General features: G+C 39.4%; 1 protein-coding gene across 2 annotated transcripts in view; it reads left to right on the top strand.

The window, feature by feature from the left end:
• The window catches only part of VAMP4 (vesicle associated membrane protein 4), a 35,041-nt gene extending 32,332 nt beyond the window's left edge, over positions 1 to 2,709 (top strand). For both annotated transcript variants that reach the window (XM_047752944.1, XM_047752945.1), the window contains exon 8: positions 2,093 to 2,709. In XM_047752944.1, the coding sequence (XP_047608900.1) occupies positions 2,093 to 2,121 (29 nt within the window). In that variant the 3' untranslated portion in view covers positions 2,122 to 2,709. The remainder of the gene's footprint in view (positions 1 to 2,092) is intronic.
• Positions 2,710 to 26,121: the final 23,412 nt, after the last annotated feature.

Raw genomic sequence — 26,121 nt, 5'->3', positions numbered from 1 at the left:
GATCATTTTTAATATCTCCTTTTCTCTAAAGCTGCTTTATCTGTGTTTACAGAGATTTCTTTTTCTTTGTTTTTGTTTCCATTTTATGGTCACACCTGCAGCATTATGGAAGTTCCCAGACAAGGGGTCAAATCAGAGCTGCAGCTGCCAGCCTACACCACGGCCACAGCAATGCAGGATCTGAGCCACTTCTGCGACCTACACCACAGCTCACACCACCACCAGATCCTTAACTCACTGAGCAAAGTCACAGACACCAGTTGGTTTCTTAATCTACTGAGCCACAGTGGAAACTCCTATAGAGATTTTTTTTTAAGATTTGGCAAGTATCTCTCAGAATAACCATTTGAAAAATCCCATGGTGATACTCTTCTTTTTTGGCTGCACCCATAACACATGGAAGTTCCTGGGCCAGGAATTGAATCTGAGCCACGGCTATGGCAACACAGAATCCTTAACCTGCTGAGCCATGGTGGGAACTCCAGGTAATACTGTTTTTAAACAGAAAAAAGGTTTTGTTGCAAAGAAGAGTCACTTGTGGATTCTGTGTTTTTTAATTCACCCACTAACTAACGTTGATTAGTTACCCCGGTGCTTTCGGAGTCATTGGCTGATGTATTAAGAGAAGTGCAAACTTTGAGTTTTTTGACCTGCACGTTCCCAGCTAATGTCTAACGAGGTCATGCTCTGCCTTCTACTTTCATCTCAAAGTAAACAGGTGTCCTTCAGGGTCTGTTTAATGCCACGTTTCTCACATTTTTTGTGCATCTGGGTGACTTCGCTGTTACTGAAATGCTGTCCAGTGGGGTTAAGCACAAGGCTGTGATGTGCCTTGGGGAGGAAATACATGTATTAGCTAAGCTCAGGTGTGATGTGTGGCCATGAGTTCAGTGTTAATGAGTCAACAGTAAATATTAAATAAGGTTTTTTCAAACAGAAACATATAAAACCAGGTTACGTATTGATTGGTTTTTAAAAATGTATCCAAGGGCCTGCAGGAATTTAACCCTGTATTTCCCCTCAGAGCAATAGTTCAGTATGCACTCATTCAGTGTTTGTGGTGACTTTGGAGAACATAACTACTCCAAGTATCAAGAATTGAGCATATGGGAGTTCCCATCGTGGCACAGCAGAAACGAATCCAACCAGGAACCATGAGGTTGCAGGTTCGATCCCTGGCTTCGCTCAGTGGGTTAAGGATCTGACGTTGCCATGAGCTGTGGTGTGGGTCACAAACGTGGCTCAGATCCCACGTTGCTGTGGCTGTGGCATAGGCTAGCAGCTGCAGCTTCCATTGGACCCCTAGTCTGGGAACCTCCATATGCCATGGGTATGGCCCTCAAAAGACAAAAGACAAAACAAAAAACAAAAACAAAAAAACCCAACAAGATGAAAAAGAATTGAGCATATGGAAAGTTGAATAGCATAAAGAAGAAAATAAAATGCAGCTGTTATTTTCCCACAGAGAGCTATTGTTAATATAACTACTGTATGTACTTTGTCTTTTCCTAACATATAAACAAATATTTCAAAAACTAAGATCATATATGTACTTTTCCAAACAATATATTGTAAGTATTTTCCCATGTTGTTAAATATTTTTAAAATATTTTCGGGAGTTCCCGTCGTGGCGCAGTGGTTAATGAATCCGACTAGGAACCATGAGGTTGCAGGTTCGGTCCCTGCCCTTGCTCAGTGGGTTACCGATCCGGCGTTGCCGTGAGCTGTGGTGTAGGTTGCAGACGCGGCTCACATCCAGCGTTGCTGTGGCTCTGGGGTAGGCCGGTGGCTATGGCTCCAATTCGACACCTAGCCTGGGAAACCTCCACATGCCGCAGGGGCGGCCCAAGAAATAGCAAAAAAAAAAAAAAAAATTCGCTTTATGCTATAGTGATACCATAATCTGATCAAAATGCCAGTGTTAGACATTAAGGTTGTTTTATATTTTTTCTTCTCCATTCCCGTTTATCATTTCAGATAAAAGTTATAATTACCTGTTTCCAGAATGGACACAGCTACATTTAGGAATATTATTTCTAACACAGCATATGAATCTGATTTTGATATGTTTCTTTCATTTTTTCTCTTGCAGTTCTTGTAGTTGTGAAATACCATACTTGATTTGATGACAGATCTTCATTAAACAAAATCTGGGACAGTAATAAAAGATTGCTGCATAATTTAAATGAAACCCATGTATATAACTTTCAAAGCTTCTTTTTCAAGAAATTAAGAGGCAAGTGTCACTTCAAATTGGAGCACTGAGAATATCCAGTTATCTTCTCCCCTTCCAACAAAATGTGCTTTTAATAATTATGTTTAAGGCAAAGATAATAGCAACCTCGATTTTACCATATTCCAAGGGTCTGATTTGAAACTAGGTACTTGCCAGTTCACTATCTGTGTATATAATTTAACACTGATAACAATATTTCATACTGTTATTTTAATGGCATAAAGACTTGGATTCATTGCATCAAGTTGGGAGTCAGACTGGTGGTCAGGGAGCCTCTGTAGAGTACCAAATCATTATGCTGAAAGACATGTATAACCATTCAACCAATCTTTGCAAGATTTTTCTCATGTTATGATTGCTTTGCAAGCAATTTTCACAGGTTTATGGGTATAGCAAAAGCTAAATGTTATAAACGTTGCTGCCTTTCAGCTATAACTAAAAACATTCCAGTAAACCTGTTTTTGACTGTTTAAGGAAATGTGTAGTGATTTTTTTGGTGTTTGGATTATGGAAATGGGAGATTTCAGTAGTGTGAAAGCATAATATGGCACCATACAATGAGTAATAAAATTATTGGGGAGTTCCTGTCATGGCTCAGTGGTTAACAAATCCAACTAGGAACTATGAGGTTGCAGGTTCAATCCCTGGCCTTGCTCAGTGGGTTAAGGATCCGGTGTTGCTGTGAGCCATGTGGTGTGGGTCGCAGACGCAGCTCGGATCCCGTGTTGCTGTGGCTCTGGCGTAGGCCAGCGGCTACAGCTCCAATTGGACCCCTAGCCTGGGAACCTCCATGTGCCACGGGTGCGGCCCTAGAAATGACAAAAAAGACCAAAAAAAATTATTGGAAAGCATCGTTGGAGTATTTGAAAATTATCAACATAAAGCTACAAGTCATGGTCCACTTTATTTTCACTTAGCCTCCAATAAGGAAAGACCAGTCCTCATGTGAGTATATTAAATCCACAAGTAACTTGCTTGCTAATTTTTGTAAATAGCTCTTTAATGTCAGCTAGCTCTTTTACAGAAAGTGCGAAAAGTAGCAAAATCATGTGCTTAGAGTTTGCTATTTTTGCATTGTCTGGTTATCTCCTGGGTCATGCATAATATACATACAATCAAGTGTCAGATGAGCCACAATAATGACAGTAAAGGGTCAGGAGTCTAGGTAAGCAGTCAGTCAGTCAGTAACCAAAGGACAAGGTCACCATTAATCTCAGTCTGTTTTTATAATCATAAAAAGAGTTAACTTGAAAATGTGCCAGCCTCCTTGGGTTGTTTAAGCATGTCAGAGTGAAAATACATAGTCCTCTAATGTGTGCGAGGAGGAAGTTTCATAGTAAAATTCAAAGTTCTGTGGGAATTTGTGTACATGGACATTCTCACAATATATATAAAACTCTAAATTTGAAACAAGATTAATAGAAAATACCAGTGTTTAAATAAGGAAAAAATGATCCTTATAGGGTTCATTGTGATCACTTTAATATCAAAAATGTATGAAACAGAATTTTTTTTTAACACTACTGCATTAGTATTAAGGTACAAAAATTTTCTGTTTTTAATGGAAAGAAAGCAGATTAAGAAATACTCAAGACATTTGCAAGTTATGAAGATCTAAATATAACTACTAAATATTATAGTCCTGGAGTTCCCGTCGTGGCACAGTGGTTAACGAATCCGACTAGGAACCGTGAGGTTGCAGGTTTGATCCCTGCCCTCGCTCAGTGAGTTAACGATCCGGCGTTGCCGTGAGCTGCAGTGTAGGTTGCAGACGCGGCTTGGATCCCGCGTTGCTGTGGCTCTGGTGTAGGCCTGTGGCTACAGCTCGGACTGGACCCCTAGCCTGGGAATCTCCATATGCCGCGGGAGCGGCCCAAGAAATAGCAAAAAGACAAAAATAAATAAATAAATAAATATTACAGTCCACTAAGAACATTTAAAAAGAGATAAAGGTCTTACCTACTATGGAGTGTTTTCTCAGAGGTCTCGTCACTCCTTGTAATGTAAGTTAATAAATACTAAACCCTTTGACAGAGGATGATAACCAGGAAAATGAGCATTTTTAGAATTTCAGTAGCTACTACAGAAATGGAAATGCTATGAGTGGACCCAATCAGGCCCAACAGGTATATATGTGTCCTTTATTTGGGATTGAAACTAGACTCACCAGTGGTTAATTTTCCATTATTTGGTGTAGAAGTCTGGTTTCTCCATATCATTGGTGAAGATGATTATTTCTCAAAGAATTCACATTTCCAGTGTTTCTTTAATAAAACTATGCTTTTAAAGAAATAAAATTGTAAAATTTTTTTAAAAATTTAGCCATGAAAAACAAATATTTATATGACAATATCATATATATATATATGTCGTTCTCTTTGTATTTTAAATATATTGCTGAGAATATTGGGGACAGATTTGTCACTCAGAGCTTTGTACTAGTGGTGGCTTGATTCACAGTTTATCATTTCAGTCTTTCTTGGTTTTCATTAATCTTGAGAACCTTAAAATGGCTAACATGGCTATTATTCTAACCTTGGAGACATGAGCCTTCAAAAAAAGAGAAATACACTGTTCAAATTGATACCAGGCCTACCTTCCTTCCCCCCTTAATCATTCTTTTTCCTTCAGCTCAGATGATCCTGCCCTTAAAAAACGAAGTTTCCCCACCATCAAAACTTTTATTATTTAACAACGAAGATAACAGAAAAAACTTCGAGTAGCTTTGTGAGTCCTAGGTGATACCCAGTGAATTCAGGTCACTATTTTTATAATGCCTAAAACATACCCTCATTTTATGTTTAACTACTGAAATCTGTTGCCGTGCAGCAATTGTGTGATTAATCCTACTGATTATAACTTAGTAATACCTATGCGTTTCTTCGTTGTTTGTTTTTTAGGGCCACAACTGTCCCACAGCATATGGAAGTTCCCATGCTAGGGGTCCCATTGGAGTTACAGCTGCTGACCTAAGCCACAGCCACAGCAACGTGGGATCCAAGCCACGTCTGTGACCTACACCACAGCTCACGGCAACACTGGATCCTTAACCTACTGAGCAAGGCCAGAGATTGAACTTACATCCTCATGGATCCTAGTCAGGTTCGTTATGCGCTGAGTCACGAAGGGAACTCCGTACCTGTGGCTTTTTGGCTCCTCTAGAACATTATCCAAAATGGAGGAAGAGTAATTAGTACATATCAAATACAGAAAAAGGTTTGTTAGCCCTCCAGTAGATTGCTTATTGTAGTCTCCCTGTGCCATCACTCTGCTTTGAAAAACTATAACTTCATCATTTTTTATAGCACAAATTGTCATCTTTCAATTCTGTGTAGCATGTGGGTATCCTGAAAAGGGTTATATATGTACAAACTGAGCAAAAAGGATTTCTCATTGTCTGTACGCTCTTATACATGCTTGATGGCCTGTCAGCATTGTTGCCCACTCTGTCTACATCTATATATATATATATACTATGATTAGAAAATATGCAAGAGATTTTTTTTCATGTTGAGAGTGAACGCCATTAGAAGATGTCTAATGCATTGAGTCAGTGTTCATAAGTCAGGAAAACTCTTATTAGTTTCATTTTATGTTTTTACCTGGAAATGTGATAGAAGCCAGTTTTTCCCTAAGTAGGGAACCAAAACCTGAATCAATCCAATTACATTTATACATTTGTTTTTGAATGCAATATAGTGCTTACATTTGTTTAGGAAATTGCCGCTAAGCAATGAGACACTGTCTGGAGCTGAAAGGTGCCCAACTTACCAAGCCATCCACTGTGTTTCCCATGGTGTAGACAAATTCCTTAGACTGATGTAGGGCTTCGGGCTTCTGTTTATGTTGGTCTTATTCTTTTTCTCAAGGTCAAGTAGAGTAAGGGATAGGTGACACAAATTGTGATTCTGGCTCCTATTTTATTTAAGAAGCTGCTTGGAACAAGTCAGTAGGAACTGAAAGGAAAGCATGACCAACTTGATTAAGGGGGACATATGTAAGCTTGGCAAAGCACAGATCACATCATATTTGTGTCCCCACAGCACCCAGCACGATGCTCTGTACCTGGCACTTGCTAGGTGAAATGCCTAGGAAATGACAAAGGCACCAAGTGCGCTCGTACTTAAGTGTGCATCAGCATCCGGGTCGTTACTGCAGGGATGATATGATTGACATAATACGGGGTCTGCTGCATTTACTGGGAGATAGCAGTGCTTCTTATAAAAATTCTGACATTATAGTACTCCGTTAGGTTATTTTCATTTGAAAAGTCTTAAAATCAAATAACCTATTAATTAAATACTTTAAGGCTACAAAGTAAATTGCACAAATCAGATTTTAATAACATGTCAGAAATCAAACTGTAAGAAAGCTCAAGCATTTCGTTTTATGCCTGGGGTGTATGTCATTGTTTAAAATTCTACACTATTTAACCATTTTGATAAGTGCCTTTGATGTTTTTAAGGGGGATACGAGCAATGTAAATGATGTCCGTCCTGTACCTTCCCGAGTCTTCGTAACCACTGTTATACCAGTGTTGCCTAGTCCTTAGTGTTCATACCAGATATTTATTTGTAGCCCCTCCATGGTAAATAGTAAAATAAACCATTTCATAGAAAATAAAATTAAGCATTTTGGTTTATTCAGTACATGTACCTGTGGCCTTAACTTTTTTTTTTTTTTTCCTTTTTAGTGCTGAATCTGCAGCACATGGGAGTTCCCTGGCAAGGGGTCAAATAAGAGATACAGCCGCCAGCCTACACGACATCCACAGCAATGCCAGATCTGAGCCACAACTGCAGCCTATACACCACAGTTCACAGCAATGCCTGTGGCCTTAACTTTAAAACATAGCCATCAGGCTAATCACCCTGACTTAATTCACCCCAGTTTTCCAATAAAGTAATGGAAGAAAAGTAAGAGATAAAGGTGTTCTATCACCAAAAACCATGACCAGTGCCCAACCTATTGGATCTGGGAGGAATTTCTCAGGGTAAAAATCACTAAGTCTCAATTGCAGAATAAAGAATTGGTGGGATACTCATGCCTTACCTCAGTGACAGCTACGTGAAAGAGGAAGGCAGACAAATTTCTCTTACATGTACATGTTTCAGTCAGAAAACCTAGCACCCATCCCTCAGCAGCATGTGCTGCTTTTAGAGGCAACCAGAGCAGTGTTCATTCTCTTCAGCCTCCTTCCATGCTAAATTTTACCTCTTGCATACTCCAAAAAAGTGTAGGAAGGAGATGATATTGGAGGCTTGTTGTACCCTGAGATATATAACCAGGAACAGAGATGGGAAGCACCAGGTAAGTGCATTCTGAGAATGATGGCATTTACTGTAATCCAACTAGTCAGTGTGTGAGAGAACCAGGCAGGAAGGTCAGATCCTACCTGAATCCAGAGTCACACTTTGTGAATGCCAGTTGAGTGTTAGAAACTTCTGTGGAGCAGTGAACAATCCTCTGCTTTTCAGCTGCAGGGATAAGCATAGTTTTGACTAGTAGTCAACTGTATAACTGAACAGCCAAGGACAGTGCACTTACCCTGTGTGGTTGAACAGAAGGACTGGATTTCATCTGATGATGTCTAAAAAGTTACACTTGGAGCCCATGAGCACACTTAACAAGGGCAAGAGAGCATCCTCCTGGATCATCCCCAGTAGCGTAATACAAGTACACTGTTGCCTCTTCCTTCATTAAAATCCCCCCAACTACCTTTCCTCCTACTTCATTTGTCAGCCCTCCACCTCAAATCTTTGCTTCCCACCCCCTGCACACATGGCATATGGAAGTTCTTGGACCAGGAATTGAACCTGCACCACAGTTGCAACCTGTGCCATAGCTGCAGGGATGATGGGTCCTTTACCCACTGCACCACAAGGGAACTTACTCTTTGCTCTTCTTTATAGCCACGGTCCTTGAAAAATGTGTTTGTGCTTGCTTTTTCATGGGTTTTTGTTTTTGTTTTCATTCATTCTCTTAAACACTTCAGTTGAGCTCTTGCCTCCACACTCCATCAAACTATCTCTCGTCAGGATCACCACAGATCCCTAAAGCCAGGGGTCTGGTCTCAGCCCTTGTCTCCTCACATCAGCAGCATTCGATGCAGCTGATTGCTCTCTTCTTAATACATGAGTCTTGGGTTTGGTTACTTTGTACCTTGCTGGTTGCTCCTCTTCTCCTCAGCTCTTAACATTGGTCTGCTCCAGAATTCAGCTCTTGGTCTGAATCACACATCTCCACATGCATCCCCCTTGGTAATATTACCTAATCTTAGAATTTGAAGTAGCGTTTATGTGATGACAAACCTCCAGTTTATGTCTCCTGCTTGGCTTCTGAAGATGGACTTATATCCAACATTCTAGAGGAACTTGGCCAAGATGGCAGAGTAGGAAGACCCTGAGCTTACCTCCTTTCATGAGCACACCAAAATTAAAACTCTTTACAGAGTAACTATTGATGAGAAAGACCAGAATCTACAAGAATAGATTACCTACAACTAGGAGTTCCCGTTGTGTAGCAGTGGTTAACGAACCCGACTAGGAACCATGAGGTTGCGGGTTTGATCCCTGCCCTTGCTCAGTGGGTTAACGATCCGGCGTTGCCGTGAGCTGTGGTGTAGGTTGCAGACACAGCTCGGATCCCGCGTTGCTGTGGCTCTGGCGTAGGCCGGTGGCTACAGCTCCGATTCGACCCCTAGCCTGGGAACCTCCATATGCCGCGGCAGCAGCCCAAGAAATAGCAAAAAAAAGACCAAAAGAAAAGAAAAAAAAAAGATTACCTACAACTAAAAATATAAAGAATGAACCATGAGATGGATGGAGGGATGGTGCTGTGTTACAGTCAAGACCCCACACCCCCAGGTAGGTAATGCACAAATGAGAGGATAATTACAACTGCAGAGGTTTTCCCTAAGCAGCAATGGATCTGAACCCCATATTGGGCTCCCCACCCTGGGCATCCTGAACCAGGAAGATGAGCCTCCAGATATTTGGCTTTGAAGAAGAGCAGGGCTTACACTTGTGACAAGTATAAGTAATATGAGTCTCCACTCTTAAATAGCATGCACTAAATTCTCACATGCTCTGGGATCACCTACCTGCTGATCTTGGAGAGCCTCCTGGATATAGCGCTCACCCTGGGGGCACAGACACCAGCAGCAATTTTATGGAGCTCCTTCTACCATGTGGACACTGGTGCTAGCAAGCACCATTTTGGAGTCCTCCCTCTACCTTATTAGCACTGGTACATGAGGCCTTGCCCACCAGCATATTGGCACCAGTAATGGAGACTTCAACCCAACCAGCCAGGTGAGGGACAAGGCCCCACCTATCAACCAGGCTGCCTCAAGACCCCTTGAATCCACAGCCTCCCTAGGACACAAACATGTCCACCAGAGAGCCCAGGACCTAGTCCCAAATACAGTGCCTCAGCACTATCACAGACTTCTAGGGCCCTGCAACCAGAGACCTTGGGACCTAGCTCTGACTGGCCATAAGCTATCGCCAGCTCCAGGAACAGCATCATACACCAGTGGGCAGGAGCCAGATTCCCTGAGCCCCTAGACCCTAGCCCCACCCACCAGCAGGTGAATACCATCCCCAGGATCACCACAGCCCTGCAGCCTGCCATATCAGGATTCAGCCCAACCATCAGCAGGCCAGCACCAACCTTAGGGCCCCTACACAAGCTGTCTCCCAATCCACCGTTAGGCCAACACCAGCTCCAAGACACTATGGACCCCCTCAGCCAGCTGCCCTGGTATCCAGTCCTACTCACCAGTGGGCCAGCACCAGCTTTGAGATACCCCAGTGTCCATAATACCAGCCATGTCAGGAACCAGCCCCACCCACCAGCAGGCTGACACTAGATCCAGGAAGCCTAGCCCTGCAACCACCTACTCCAGAACCTGGCTGCACACTAATAAGCTGGCACCAGTCCTGAGCTCCCCCCCCCCCCGCCAACACACACACACACACACACACACACACACAGTGTTCCACAGCCAGCTACTTTATGACCTGGCCCCACCAACAAGTAGCTGTATCCTCTGCACAAGGCAGGGCCTGCAACCAACCAGACCAGGAGCCAGCCATGTCTATCAGACCACCCACAGTAGTTAGCCTACCACAACAGAAGTAATCCTTATATCAAACAAAATACACTTTAAGACAAAGACTGTAACAAGAGACAAAGAAGAACATTACATAATGACCAAGGATCAATCCAAGAAGATATAATAATTGTAACTATAGGGGTTCCCATTGTGGCTCAGTTGTAACAAACCTGACTAGTATCTATTAGGATATGGGTTAAATCCATGGCCTTGCTCGGTGGGTTAAGGCTGACATTGCCATGAGCTATGGTATAGTTCACACACACAGCTTGGATCCCACATTGCTGTGGCTGTGGTGTAGGCCAGCAGCTACAGATTTGATTCAACTCCTAGCCTGCCACAGGTGCAGTCCTAAAAAGACCAAAAAAAAAAAAAGGTAAATAAATATGCATTCAACATAGGAGCAGCTAAATATATAAAGCAAGTATTAAAAGACATAAAGGGAGAAATTGACAGTAACACAGTAATAGTAGGGGACTTTAACACCCCACTTACATCGACTAATAGATCATCCAGACAGAAAAATGAATAAAGAAACAATGCCTTAAATGACACATTAGACCAAATGGGCTTAATAGGCACATATAGAATACTGCATCCAAAAGCAGCAGAGTATGTTATTTTCAATGCACATGGAAAATTCTCCAGGATAGATCATATGTTAGGCCACAAAACAAGTCTTAGTAAATTTAAGAAAACTAAAATCAGGACACTCCCTTGACAGTGGGTTAATTATCTGGGGTTGCTGCACCTGCAGTGTGGGTTCGATCCCTGGCCCAAGAACATCCAAATGCCATGGGTATAGCCAAAAAAGAAAAAGAAAAGAAAAAAGAAACCAAAATCTTATCAAGCATCTTTACTGACCACACACAATGAGATTGGAAATCAAATGTGAGGAAAAAAACCTGCAAAAAACATAAATATATGGAGGCTAAACAATATTTTACTAGACAACCAATGGATTGCTGAAGAAATCAAATCAAAAAAATACTTGGAGACAAATAAAAAGAACAACACACTGATCCACAACCTATGGGATGCAGCAAAAAACAGTTCTAAGAGGAAATTTTTTTAGCAATGTAAGTCTACCTCAAGAAAGAAGAAAATTCTCAAGTAAACAACTTAAAATTACACCTAAAGGAACTAGAAAAAGAGGAACAAATTCCACAGTTAGTAGAAGGAAAGAAATCATAAAGAACAGAGAAGAAATAAATAAAAAAGAAATTTTTAAAGAACAATAGATTCTGGATGTTGCTCTATAAAGACCTTTAAGTAATTTTGCTGTAGACAGGGGATTAAGATGGCAGAGTAGAAGGAATGGAGCTTACCTCGTCTCATAAAAGCAACAAAATTACAACCAACTGCTGAACAACCTTCAACAAAATAGACTGCAAGCTAGGCACCAATATCTCCTATCAGAAAGTCACAGCCAGCCCCTGTATCAACTTCAGCCAGAAAGGGGGCAGACATCAGAAGCAAGAGAGGCTACCCCCCCTATTTTCTGCAAAAAGGAGACCACACCAAAAATCTATACAAAATGAAAAGGCAGAGGATTATGACTCAGATAAGGGTACAAGAAAAAAAAAAAAAAACAGCTAAGTGATCTGGAAATTACCAACCTTCTTGAAAAAGACTTTAGACTAATGATAGTCAAGATGATTCAAGATCTTGGAAATAAACTCGAAGAAAAGACTGATAAATTACAGGAAACATTGAACAAAGAAATGGAAGATTTAAGGATTAAGCAGATAAGCAAAATGCAATAACTGAAATTTTAAAATTCACTAGAAGCAACCAAAGGAGAATACAGGAGGCAGAAGAATGAATAAGCAAGGTGGAAGACAGACTACTGGGAATCATTAACATGGAACAGAAAAAAAAAAAAGATTGAAAAGAAATGAAGACAGTTTAAGAGAACTCTGGGAGAACGTTAAATGCACCAACATATGTATTGTAGGGGTGCCAGAGGAGAAGAGAAAAAGAAAGGACCAGAGAAAATATTTGAAGAGATAATAGCCAAAAACTTCCCTAACATGGGAAAGGAATCACTCATGCAAGTCCAGGAAGCACAGCCAGTACCATATGAAATATACCCAAGGAGGAAAAAACCAAGACGTATTAATTGAACTGACCAAAATTAAAGACAAAGAGAAAATATTGAAAGTAGCTGGGGAAAAGAAACAAATAACATACTAGGAAACACCGATAAAATGATTGTCAGATTTTTCAGTAGAAACTCTGCAGGCCAGAAGGGAATAGCACAATATACTTAAAGTGATGAAAGGAAGAAAACTCCAACCAAGATTACTCTACTCAGCAAGGCTCACTCATTCAGATTTGAAGGAGAAACCAAAAGCTTTACAGACAAGCAAAAGCCAAGAGAATTGAGCACCACTAAACCAACTTTACAACAAATACTAAATGAACTTCTCTAGGTGGGGAAAAAAAAAAGGCCACAACTAGAAACAAAAATATTACAAATGACAAGGCTCACCAGTAAAGACATACAGATAGTAAAGGTAGGAAATCATCCACACATGATTATGCTAACAAAACCAGAAGTCATGAGAAGAGAAGGGTACAAATGCAGGATACTGGAGATGCACTTGTAATTAAGAGACCAACAACTTAAAACAATCTTGTATATACATAGACTTCTAGATCAAAACTTCAGGAGTTCCCGTCGTGGCGCAGTGGTTAATGAATCCAACTACGAACCATGAGGTTACGGGTTCGATCCCTGCCCTCACTCAGTGGGTTAACGATCCGGCGTTGCCGTGAGCTGTGGTGTAGGTTGCAGACGCAGCTCGGATCCTGCGTTGCTGTGGCTCTGGCGTAGGCCAGGGGCTACAGCTCTGATTCGACCCCTAGCCTGGGAACCTCCATATGCCACGGGAGCGGCCCAAAGAAATAGCAAAAAAAAAAGACTAAAAAAAAAAAACCCGAAAAACAAAAAAAAAAACTTCATGGTAACTGAAAACCAAAAATCTACAATAGATTCACACAAATAAGAAAAAGCAGTCCAAACATAACACTAAAGATAGTCTCCAAACTACAAGAGAAGAAGGGAAGAAAAAGGACCAACAAAAATAAATCCAAAACAATTAATTAAGTGGCAATAAGAACATACATATCAATAATTAACCTTAAATGTAAATGGGCTAAATGCCCCAACCAAAAGACATGGACTGGCTGAATGGATACAAAAACAAGACCCATATATATGCTGTTTTCAAGAGGCCCACTTCAGTTCTAGGGGCACATGCAAATTGAAAGTGAGAAGATGGAAGAAACTATTCCATGCAAACAGAAATCAAAAGAAAGCTGGAGTAACAATACTCACATCAGACAAAATAGACTTTAAAGAATATTACAAGAGACAAAGAAAGTCATTACATAATGATCAAAGCCTCAATCCAAGATCCAACAATTGTAAATACATATGCACCCAACATAGGATCACCTCAATATATAAGGCAATGGCTAACAACCTTAAAAGGAGATATTGACAACAACACAATAATAGCAGGGGCCTTGAACACCCCACTTACAGCAATGGACATATCATCCAGACAGAAAATCAACAAGGAAACACAGGTCTTAAATGATGCATTAGACCAGATATACTTAATAGACACTTATAGAACATTCCATCCCAAAGCAACAGAATACACATTCTTCTCAAGGGCACACGTAACATTCTCTAGATAACATTCTTGGCCACAAACCAAGCCTCAGTAAATTTAAGAAAACTGAAATTGTATCAAGCATCCTTTCCAATCACAGTGCTATACAACTGGAAATCAACGAAAAGAAAAAAAATGGAAAAACACAAACACGTGGAAACTAAACATCATGCTACTAAACAACCAATGGATCACTGAAAAAATCAAAGGGGAAATTAATAAATACTTAGAAGTAAGTGTTCTACGTATTTAAGCAAGTATTCTAAGTATGATAGCAAAGACGAAACAATCCAAAACCTATGGGATGCAGCCAGAGCAGTTCCAAGAGGGAATTTAATAGCAATACAAGCCTACCTCAGGAAACAAGAAAAATCTCAAACATCCTAAATTTACACCTAAAGCAACTAGAGAAAGAAGAACAAAGAAAACCCAAAGTTAGCAGAAGGAAAGAAATAAAGATCAGAGCAGAAATAAATGAAATAGAAATGAAGAAAACCATAGAAAAGATCAATGAAACTAAAAGCTGGTTCTTTGAAAAGATCAACAAAATTTATAAACCCTTAGAAAAAAAAGGTAGCAGACTCAAGTCAATAAAATCAGAAATGAAAATGGAGAAATTACAAAGGATGTCACAAAAATACAAAGACGATAAGAAACTACTACAAGCAACTATATGCCAGTAAAACAGACAACCTAGAAGAAATGGACAAATTCTTAGAAAAGTACAATCTTCCAAGACTAAATCCAGACAAACTAGAAAAGTTGAACAGACCAATCACAAGTACTGAAATTGAAACTGTGATTTAAATACAAACAAACAAACAAAAAACCACTTCCAACAAACAAAAGTCCAGGAGTCTTCACAGGCCAATTCTACCAAAAATTTAGAGATGGGTTAACACCTATCCTTCTAAAAACATTCCAAAAAATTTTAGAGGAAGGAACACTCCCAAACTCATTCTATGAGACCACCATTGCCCTAATACCAAAACCAGACAAAAATACCACAAAAAAGAAAGTTATAGGCTAATATTACTAATGAACATAGATGCAAAAATCTTCAACAAAATACTAGCAAACTGAATTCAATAATACATTAAAAGGATCGTACACCATGATCAAGTGGGATTTATCCTAGGGATGCAAGGATTTCTCAACATCCACAAATCAATCAGTGTGATACACCACATGAACAATCTGAATAAAAACAATATGATCCTCCCAATAGATGCAGAAAAAGCTTTAAACAAATCCAACACCCATTCCTTAGCTAAAACAAAAACAAAAACCTCCAGAAAGTGGGCATAGATGGAACCTGCCTCAACATAATAAAGGCGATATATGTCAAATCCACAGCTAACACTGTTCTCAATGGTGAAAAGCTGAAAGAATTCCCACTAAAATCAGGAACAAGACAAGGATGTCTGCTCTTGCCACTATTAAACATAATTTGGAAGTCCTAGCCTCAGCCATCAGAGAATAAAAAGAAATAAAAGGAATCCAAATTGGAAAGGAAGAAGTAAAACAATTACTGTTTGCAGATGAAATACCATACCCAGAAAGTCCTAAAGATGATACCAGAAAACTGTTAGAGCTCATCAGTGAATTCGGTAAAGTTGCAGGACACAAAATTAATACACAGAAATAGGTTGCATCTCTATATACTAACAATGAAAGATCAGAAAGAGAAATTAGGGAAATAATCCTATTTACCATTGCATCAAAGAGAGTAAAATACCTAGGAATAAACCTACCTAAAGAGACAAAAGACCTGTACTGTGAAAACTACAAGATGCTGATGAAGGAAATTGAAGATAATACAAACAGATGGAAAGATATACCATGCTCTTGGACTGGAAGAATCATTATTGTCAAAATGATTATATGCAACAAGGCAGTTTAAAGATTCAATGCAAGCGCTATCAAATTACCAGTGGCATTTTTCACAGAACTACAACAAAATATTTTAAAATTTGTGTGGAAACACAAAAGAACTTGAATAGCCAAAGCAATCCTGAGAAAGAAAAATGGAGCTAGAGGAATCAGGGTCCCTGACCTCAGACTACACTACAAAGCTACAGTCATCAAAACAGTATGGTACTGGCACAAAAACGGAAATATAGACCAGTGGAACAGAATTAAACCCACACACCTATGGTCAACTAATATAAGACAAAGGAAGCAAGAATACACAGTGGTGAAAAGACAGTTACTTCAATAAGGGATGCTGGCAAAACTGGACAGCTGCATGTAAAAGAATGAAATTCTAACACTCTCTAAAACCACACATAAAAATAAACTCAAGTGGATTAATGACCTAAATATTAAGACTAGATACTATAAAACTCCTTGAGGAAAACATAGCCCTAATACTCTCTGACATAAACCACAGAAATATCTTCTCAGATCCACCTCCTAGAGTAAAGACAATAAAAATAAAAATAAACAAATAGGACCTAGTTAAACTTAAAAGTTTTGTGCAACAAAGGAAACCTAAACAAAACAAAATGACAACACACTAAATGGGAGAAGATGTTTGCAAATGAAGCAACTGACAAGGGATTAGTCTGCAAAATAGATAAACACCTCCTGCAGCTCAATACCAAAAAAGCAAACAACCCCATCAACAAATGGACACAAGATCTGGGTGAACATTTCTCCAAGAAGACATACAGATGGCCAAAAAACACATGAAGAGATGCTCAATGTCACTAATTATTTAAGAAATGCAAATCAAAACTACTATGAGGTACCACCTTATACCAGCCAGAATGGCCATCATCAAAAAGTCTGTGATAATCTATGGGGGAAAAGAATCAGAGAATGGATATATGTATACATATGACTGGGTCACTTTGTTGTACAGAAGAAATTATCGCAGTCTTGTAAATTAACTATATTTCAATAAAACTAAAAAAATTAAAAAAAATAGAATTGCCATATGATCCAGCAATCCTACCCCTCGCCATCTATCCAGAGAAAATGATGATTTGAAAAAGATACATACACCCCAATGTTCACTGCAGCACTCTATACAATAACCAACACATGGAAGCCACCTAAATGTCCATTGACAGAGGAGTAGATTAAGAAGATATGGTGCACATGTACAATGGAATATTACTTAGCCATAAAAAAGAATGAAATAATGGCATTTGAAGCAACATGGATGGACTTAGAAATTATCATACTAAGTCAGACAGTGAGAGACAAATATCATATGCTATCAGTTATATGTGGGATCTTAACAAAGGGTACAAATGAACTTATTTGCTGAACAGAAATTGACTCACAAACTAAAAAACTTATGGTTGTCAAAGGGGACAGGTGAGGAGGAGAAAGGAGTGGACTGGGGGTTTGGGATGGAAATGTTCTAAAATTACGTTGTGATGATGGTAGTATAAGAATAAATATAGTAAAATTCATTAAATTAAAAAATTAAAAACACACACATACACACACACACAATGGAACACTATTCAGCCATAAAAAATTTTTTCCATTTGCAACAATATAATGGAATTGAGGGCATTATGCTAAATGAAGTAAGTCAGACAAAGAAAGATAAATACTGTGTGATATCACTTACATGCAGAATCTAAAAAATACAACAAACCAGTGAATATGACAAAAAACAGAATCATGTATTTAAAGAACAAACTAGTGGTTACCAATAGGGCGAGGGAAGAGGGGAAGGACAAATAGGGTCAGGGGATTAAGAGGTACAAACTACTATGTATAAAATAAGGTACAAGTGAATATTATTCAGCACAAGCAACATAGCCAATATTTTATAATAACTTTAAATGGAATAAAATCTATAAAAATTTTGAATTATATTGTACACCTGAAACTAATATATTGTAAATCAACTATTCTTCAATAAAAAATAAATTTTCAGTGTGACATTTTCATTACTATTCATTTCAAATTTAGCATGTCCCAAACAAAATTTTAATCTGAACTACTTCACAAGCATTTTCTCCCATCCCAGATGATAATGGAATCTGCATAACTGCTTAGGCTGAAAATCATGGCGTTATACTGACCTCTTACTTTCTCTCAAAACTCACAACTAGTTTGTTGGGAAATCCTTCTAGTTCTACCTATAAAATATATCTGAGGTCTGATCAGTTCCCATTACCTCCACTGTGATCACCCGGTCCTTAACTTTAATCTTCTCTTTCTTGAAATACAGCAAGGGGTTTTTTTTGTTTTTTTTTTTTTAACTCATCTCTCTTCTACCATTCTTCCTCTCCCCTTAACTTATTCTCAGCAGAATGGTGGAAGAAGATTCCTTCGAATGCAATCAGATAGTATCTTTGCTCAAAACTGTCCAATGACTTTTCATCTTCTTTAAGGTAAGAGCCAAAAACTCTTTTGACATATCCCCAGGTTACCTTTCTGGCCTCTTTGCCTATCTTCCTTCCCCTATTCACTGTGCTGCAGCCTCACTGGCCTCCTCACTGTTCCTCAGACACACCAGGCACAGTCCTACATGACCCACCTTGCACTTACTGAGCTACCACCTGAAAAGCTCTTCCTCAGAGAGCCACATGAAGAATTCCCAGGCATCTTTCAAGTCTTTGATCAAATTTCACCTTCTTAATGAAGTCTCCCCTGAGGGTACCATCCAGTCCTCTTAATCTCTTTGTTTTTCCTGGAACATTTAACCTTTCCAACATTTTGTAGTATCTAATTAATTATCCCAACTTTTTTTTTTTTTTTTTTAGGGCCACACCTGCAGCATGTGGAGGTTTCCGGGGTAGGGGTCGAATTGGAGCTACAGCTACCACACCAGATCTGAGCCGTGTCTGTGAACTACACCACAGTTTACAACAACACCAGATGGTTAACCCACTGAGCGAGGCCAGGGATTGAAGCTACAGTCTCATGGATGCTAGTCAGATTCCTTTCCACTGAGCCATCCAATAATCCCTTTTTATTGTCTTTCTCCTGTCATCCAAATGTAAGCTTCATGAGAAGAGAGTTTTTTGTCTCTTTTTTCTCAGGTCTATCCCAAACTACTCACTGAAACAGCAAGTATCTCATCAAGTGCTTAAATAATTGAAGCAATGAGTGAATTATCGTGAGGCAGCCAAGAACCGTAACTTCGGAAAAGATGTACTACAGGAAACTAAATTTTTAGAGTACCTCAGCATCTCCAGGAGATCCAAGACATTGCCTCCATAATTCAGAAAGTCTTACATAAATCAAGTAAAGGAGTCATAAAGACAGATCAGCTAAAAAGGGAGCAAATTAAAATAAGTAAGGATTGCCAGTAAACAAAATTCAATGTAGTTATTAAGCCTTTCATTGGAGTAGTGAGGTGTAGAATTGACTAAAGAAAATCAGAGGTATGGAACAGAGGCCAAAGAAGCTGGCACAAAACATAGAGGACAAAGACCAAAAATGTAAATGGAGAGAGTAATGACAGACCTAAGAGGAAAAAAAAAAATTACTAAGAATTCTATAGTGTGCCTGTGGAAGAACGCTTTAAAGCATGGATCAGAAGCCATCATCAAATCAGTCAAAAAACTTTTTAAAAAGTCCTATAGGAGATAAAGATTTTGTCAAATATAAGAAAAGATACATTAAGGTACCTTGTGGCAGAGTATATAAATCATAGGTTTCAGGGTGATAGGGATGGAGTAGGCACAGGTAGTTGTACAAGTACCAATAAGGGACCATAGATAGTAAGGGAAACCTAGGGGATGTTGGGAGACCATGCTGAGTTCATAATTGCTCAAGAAAGCCTTCAGAACCAGGCAGGCTTGCTTGATGAGTAGAGGTGCGAGAATTGCCTCAGGTCATTGGATGGGGGATGGAGTGAAGCCTGCATGCAGATTCAGATCAAGGGCAGGAGTTGAGTGCCGCCCTTACACTGATTTGAATATACACCTTACCACATACTAAGGAGGAGCTACTGCTTGAAAAAAGAGGAAGAAGCCCTGTTTTCCAACCCCCACTCCACATGGATGATAAAACTGTAGCCCACAGGGTGGGGGGTGGGCAGAGCCTCCTTGCCCAACAGCTTGCATCTCTCACAAGCATCCTATTTTAATAAATCTATTTCTTGCTTATCACCTTGTCTCTCACTGAATTCCCTCTGTGAGGAGGCAGGAAGAACTTGAACCTCAGTAAGTCCAGACACCAGGTGAGTGATTCTAATTTAAAACAGTGGGTTCAAGTCCCAATCTGGGTTTAGGCTGGGTTTGAGTCCTAACACTTGCGTTCAAGTCCCAGTCTGTGTTCTGGCTAGGTTAGTGCTGTCAGTTTCAAGGGGACAATCCAGTAGGTATGGAGACAGGAAAAATGGAATAAAAAATAAGACTCACCTGCATCTTCTTTCTTGAATACTAGAAAGGTATCTACAGAGTTGAGAGGATAGAACAATGACTCAAGAATTTTATGCCCAACCAGTCATCCCTTAGTCATGCAGACCACAAACACACACAGTATTAGAAATATGAGGGCTCAAAAAATGTAATGTTCTGTCTCTTTTCTTGAGAAAAATTACCGGAAAACCTACATGTACATGCAGCTAAGAGAAATTAAAATTAAGAGTTCAAGAAAAGTCAGATCATTTCACTCTGCTACTTAAAAATCTTTGATGGATGCTTAGTGTACTTGAGTAAAAACTTTTTATCTTCTTGATCACATCAATTGCTGCCAGGGTGGCATACTGCATTAGAGTCCACAGGTCACAACACACTCAAAATAATTCAACAAACATTTTATAAAGAGATTATTAACAAAATGTAGATAGGGTTTAAAGGAACTAGAAGGGGTAATGTAACACTCAGGTTTGAAGGATGAGGGAACGGAGAGGTTATCAAAACCTGGAAAGAGACATTTATGAGGACTGGGCTATCTTGACTTGATCAAAGGATGCAGTCAGCTAAGATGATCTTACAGGGAGGAAGCCAGGTGCATAGAAACCTTGATTTCATTCTATGTGATCCAGTGCTAGGGCTCTCTGTGTTTTTTTGTTTGTTTTTTGGGGTTTTTTGTTTTGTTTTGCTTTGTTTTAAACCCAACTAGAAACAAGAGAGTAAGGGGTCCTAGTGAAATAGTCCATACTAGTCACCATCCAAAAGCAGGGTGGAAGCTACATCTGATGCCAGTTGCCTATTCCTCAGCTACTATATGTAAATGGTGGCTGCTAATGGCTCACAGTTGCCTCCTTCTCTGGAGAGCTGCCTTCAGCCACGGGGCAGTTCACCTGGAGCTCATGCTCCACCCCTAAGCATACCCTGGAGCCAATGCCTGACTAATACTGGAGTTCAAAAGGCTGACTCTGAGTCTCAAAGTGGGACAATTTTATGTCGTGATGTGTGTGTGCTTCAGAGCTGTACACACACCCTCTTGGATTAGCAGAGACTAGACTCTACCAGATACCACAACCTTGCTTAGCCAATTCTCTTTCCTTATCCTGCATCCCTTATTATGGTGCAGGCTTTCTCCAGAGGAGTGCTCCTAAAGCAGACAAATGAGCCTAAACCCCTAGGTTTGACTGTTTCTAAGAAACCTAATTAAAAATGGTTGGTACCAGGAGTAGTCCCAGAAAACCAATTCTAAAGGATGAGATTCTTCAGTTAGATCACCCACTGATTGGAGGGCAATATAGTTCTCATCACTGGTGATGGGGGGGGGGGGATTGAAACCAATAGCTCCTGGAAGCAATTGCTAAAATGTTCACCTCCTGTAAAGAGGAAGTGATACAGGTGGAGAGGATGCATAAATTCATGCCTTATCTCTGGCATTTGAGAGGTACAGATTCTAGAGTAATTCTGGAATAGGGTACCTAACTGCCCAAAATCACTCATAGCTTTGAAAAGGAAAATGGAAGGTGCAACAATGAGCCCCCATGTAGCCCCTAACAGGCAGGTGCAGGGCAACAATCATGAATTTCAAACAAAATGTGAGAATCAGAATCTCCTTGGAAATATTTAAAGAGGCCTTCATTTCCTGAGGCTGAAGAAAAGAGAGCTGCAATCAGGCTCAGGACTTAAACCCTAAGAGTTGGCACAACTTCGAAGAAGGACTCCTCAGCCTAGGCAAGTGTACACCCAAGAAGAGTCTTGGGTGGGAAGGAATAGGACTAGAGACTTGGAATGGGGATAGCTGCTTGGATGCACTTGAGAATCTTGAATCCTCAGATTCCCCTTAACTTCTAGGCCTGCAGAAATGGCCCAATTCTCCTGGTTGACAGATAAGTATCCCTTTCCCCCTTCACTCCTGCTTGTTTGAAAGCATTGCAAGAGCCTCAAACAAGGCAAGTACCCTCCAAGACAACAATGGCCCCATCTCAGGACCTGCCCCCACTGCCCTCCTGACCAATCAGGGCTCAGAGAGGAATTTAACAATTAACCCAGTATTTTCACAGGTGACTATGACAGAGTCAAAGCTGAAATCCAGGAGTTCCCCACTGTGGCTCAGCAGGAAATGAATCTGACTAGTATCCATGAGGACACAGGTTTGATCCTTGGTCTCACTCAGTGGGTTAAGGATCCGGCATTGCCATGAGCTATGGTGTAGTTCGAAGATGCAGCTCAGATCTGGCATTGCTTTGGCTGTGGTGTAGGTCAGCGGCTACAGCTCAGATTAGACCCCTAGCCTGGGAGTTTCCAGGCACCAAGGGTGAGGCTCTAAAAAGACAAGAGACAAAAAAAAAAAAAAAACCCAACTGAAATCCAATGTGAAATCAACCACATCTTTTACATCAAGCTGCATCACTTTGTGCTAGGTGGTTTTCCTTTATAAACAAACTCTAAAGCTCACCAGGTCTATTTTCTCTATTTCCATAGTCAAGAGTGAGGGGCAACAAGTGATCATTATCTCCTTGCAAAGAGATTTCCTAAACTTGGGTTAAGTCACTATCCAGACCATTTTCTCAATTATTCCTTTTTCCCATCAGCAGAGCTGGTGACAATTTCCAGAACCCAGTGCAGAATAAAAATGTGGGGCAACTTGTTCAAAAAGACAAATATTATATGATACCACTTATGTGTGGAATCTGAAGATAATAAAAATGAATTTACAAAACAGAAACAAATTCATGGACACCAAAAAGTTACGGTTATCAAAGGAGAAAGAAAGGGAGTAGGAGTATGGGATTAAGATATACACACTACACATATTTAAAACAGATAAGCAATAGGATTTACACTATAACACAGGGGAAAATATTCAATACCTTGTAAAAACATATAATGGAAAATAATCTGAAATACAGATTTATAAATATATGTATATATAAAACTGAATCACTTTGCTGTATACCTGAAAACATAAAATTGTAAATCAACTATACTTCAATTTAAAAAATGCACAGAGAAAAGGACATTAAAGTACTAATATGTAAAGCTTCCTCCTTTAAAATTATTTATCAAGTTCTTAAGTTTAACAGCGTCAAAGAGTTCCCATTGTGGTACAGCAGAAACGATTCTGACTAGGAACCATGAGATTGACGGTTTGATACCTGGCCTCAGTGGGTTAAGGATCTACCCTTGCTGTGAGTTGTGGTGTAGGTCACACGTGCGGTTCAGATCTGGTGTTGCTGTGGCTGTGGTATAGGCCGGCAACTGTAGCTCTGATTCGACCCCTAGCCTGGGAACCTCCATATGCCCTAGGGGCAGCCCTAAAAAGCAAATAAAAAAAAAGTATAACAGCATCAACATCAATAACCATTAGGGAAATGCAAATCAAAACCCTAATGAGATACCAACTCACACCTACTATACTGGCTACTCTCTAGTCCCTTATGATGGAGAATGGTATGTAGGAAAAAAATGTATGTATGTATGTGTAACTGGGTCACCTTGCTGTATAGTAGAAAATTGACAGAACACTGTAAACCAGCTATAATGGAAAAATATAAAAATCATTATTTAAAAAAAGGATGGCTACTAACAAAAGAAAATAACAACCTTTAGCAAGTAATGTAGAAAAACAGGAACACTTGTGCACTGTTGGTGGGAATGTAAATTGGTGCAGCCACTAAAGAAAATGTAAATTCGTGCACCAACTAAGGAAAATATTATGGCAGTTCCTCAAAAATTTGAAATTACCATATGATCCACCAATTCTACTTCTGGGCACATAACCAAAGAATTGAAAGCAGGGACTTGAACTGATATTTGTATACCCATGTTCACAGCAGCATTATTCTCAATAGCCAAGAGATAGAAGCAAACAAATGTCCATCAAGAGATGAATGGATAAAGATGACATGGTATGTATATACAAAGGCAAATTATTCAGCCTTAAAAAAGGAAGGAAATCTGGTGATACGCTACAATATGCCTGAACTCTTGGGGACATTATGCTAAGTGAAACATTATGGAATAAGGCAGTCACAAGAGAACAGATATTCTATGATTCTGTTTATATGAAGTATCTAGCAAAATTCAGAGACTGAAAGTAAAGTGGTGGTTGCCAGGAGCTAGAAGGAGGGAATAACAGGGAGTGATTGTGTTTTGTTTGTTTGTTTATTTGTTTGTCTTTTTGCCTTTTCTAGGGCCGCTTCCCGTGGCATATGGAGGTTCCCAGGCTAGAGGTCTAATCAGAGCTGTAGCTGCTGGCCTGTGCCAGAACCACAGCAACATGGGATCCAAGCCGCGTCTGTGACCTACACCACAGCTCACAGCAATGCCAGATCCTTAACCCACTGAGCAAGGCCAGGGATCAAATCCGCAACCTCATGGTTCCTAGTTGGATTCGATAACCACTGTGCCACGACCGGAACTCCAGGAAGTGATTGTTTAATGGGCAGAGAATTTTGGTTTTATAAGACAAAAGAGTTCTAGAGATGGATGGCAGTGTTTAACAACAATGTTAAAGTACTTAATGCCACTGAATTACACTTAAAAATACTTAAGACAGTAAATTTTATGTTGTATATTTTGTAATTTTTCAAAAAATAATTTTTAAAAAGCAGAGTAGATGTAATTGCCATTCTAGGTAAAGAAAAATTTTAATTTTAGCTGCTAGCACACTACCCAAAGCAATCTAAAGATTTAATGTGATCCCTATTAAATTACCCATGACATTTTTCACAGAACTAGAACAAACCAAAAATTTATGTGGAACCACAAAAGACCCAGAATTGCCAAAGCAATCCTAAGGGGAAAAAAAAAAAGCAGGAGGCATAACTCTCCTAGACTTCAGACAATACTACAAAAGCTACAGTAATCAAAACAGCATGGTATTGGCAGAAAACTGACATTTGGATCAATGGAATAGAATAGAGAGCCCAGAAACAAATCTACACATCTATATGGACAATTAATCTTCACCAAAAGACACAAAAATATTTAGTGGGGAAAAGACAGTCCCTTTAGCAAGTGGTGATGGGAAAGTTGGGCAGCTGTATGAATATCAATGAAGTTACAACACACCTTCACACCATACACAAAAATAAACTCAAAGCGGATTAAAGACTTAAAAATAAGACATTATAAAACTCCTGGAAGGGAAGAATCTAGTTGTTTATCTATACAGGGAATTATATTCAATATCCTGTGATAAACCATAATGGAAAATATGAAAAAAACATATATATATATATATATATATATATATATATATATATATACACACACACACACCACTTTTCTGTATAGCAGAAATTAACACATTATAAATCAACTAAATAAAATTTTTTAAAAATAAATTTTAACTGCCAGAAAGAATCCTACCATTTACACAACACCAGTTTTAAATACAAATTTTAAGAGCTTTTGTCTTATGTGCGGTATCACCAAAAATACAGTTTGTATTTTGTGACTCATAAATGCAATGTTCCATTTTTATCACAACAATGAACATGCTTCACAACACATTTTGTTTCACTTCTTGATATGTGCACATTCTACCAATACTCTCTACCTGATGATGAGAAAGGAAAAGGAACTATGAGCGGCCTTATGTTTCCCTTCCCTTTTTTATCATCCTTTTCAGTATAAGGGCTTGCCTCATACAGTCAAGTTACCCAAGAAAGAAAGGATATGATAGGGTTACTAGGTCATTCCTATTCTTGGAATGCCATCATCTTCTTTCTGCATTGCAAGCAAGGT

The sequence above is a fragment of the Phacochoerus africanus genome, chromosome 11 (assembly GCF_016906955.1).
Source record: "Phacochoerus africanus isolate WHEZ1 chromosome 11, ROS_Pafr_v1, whole genome shotgun sequence".
Taxonomy (NCBI): Eukaryota; Metazoa; Chordata; class Mammalia; order Artiodactyla; family Suidae; genus Phacochoerus; species Phacochoerus africanus.
This window is presented reverse-complemented; position numbering and strand designations above follow the sequence as displayed.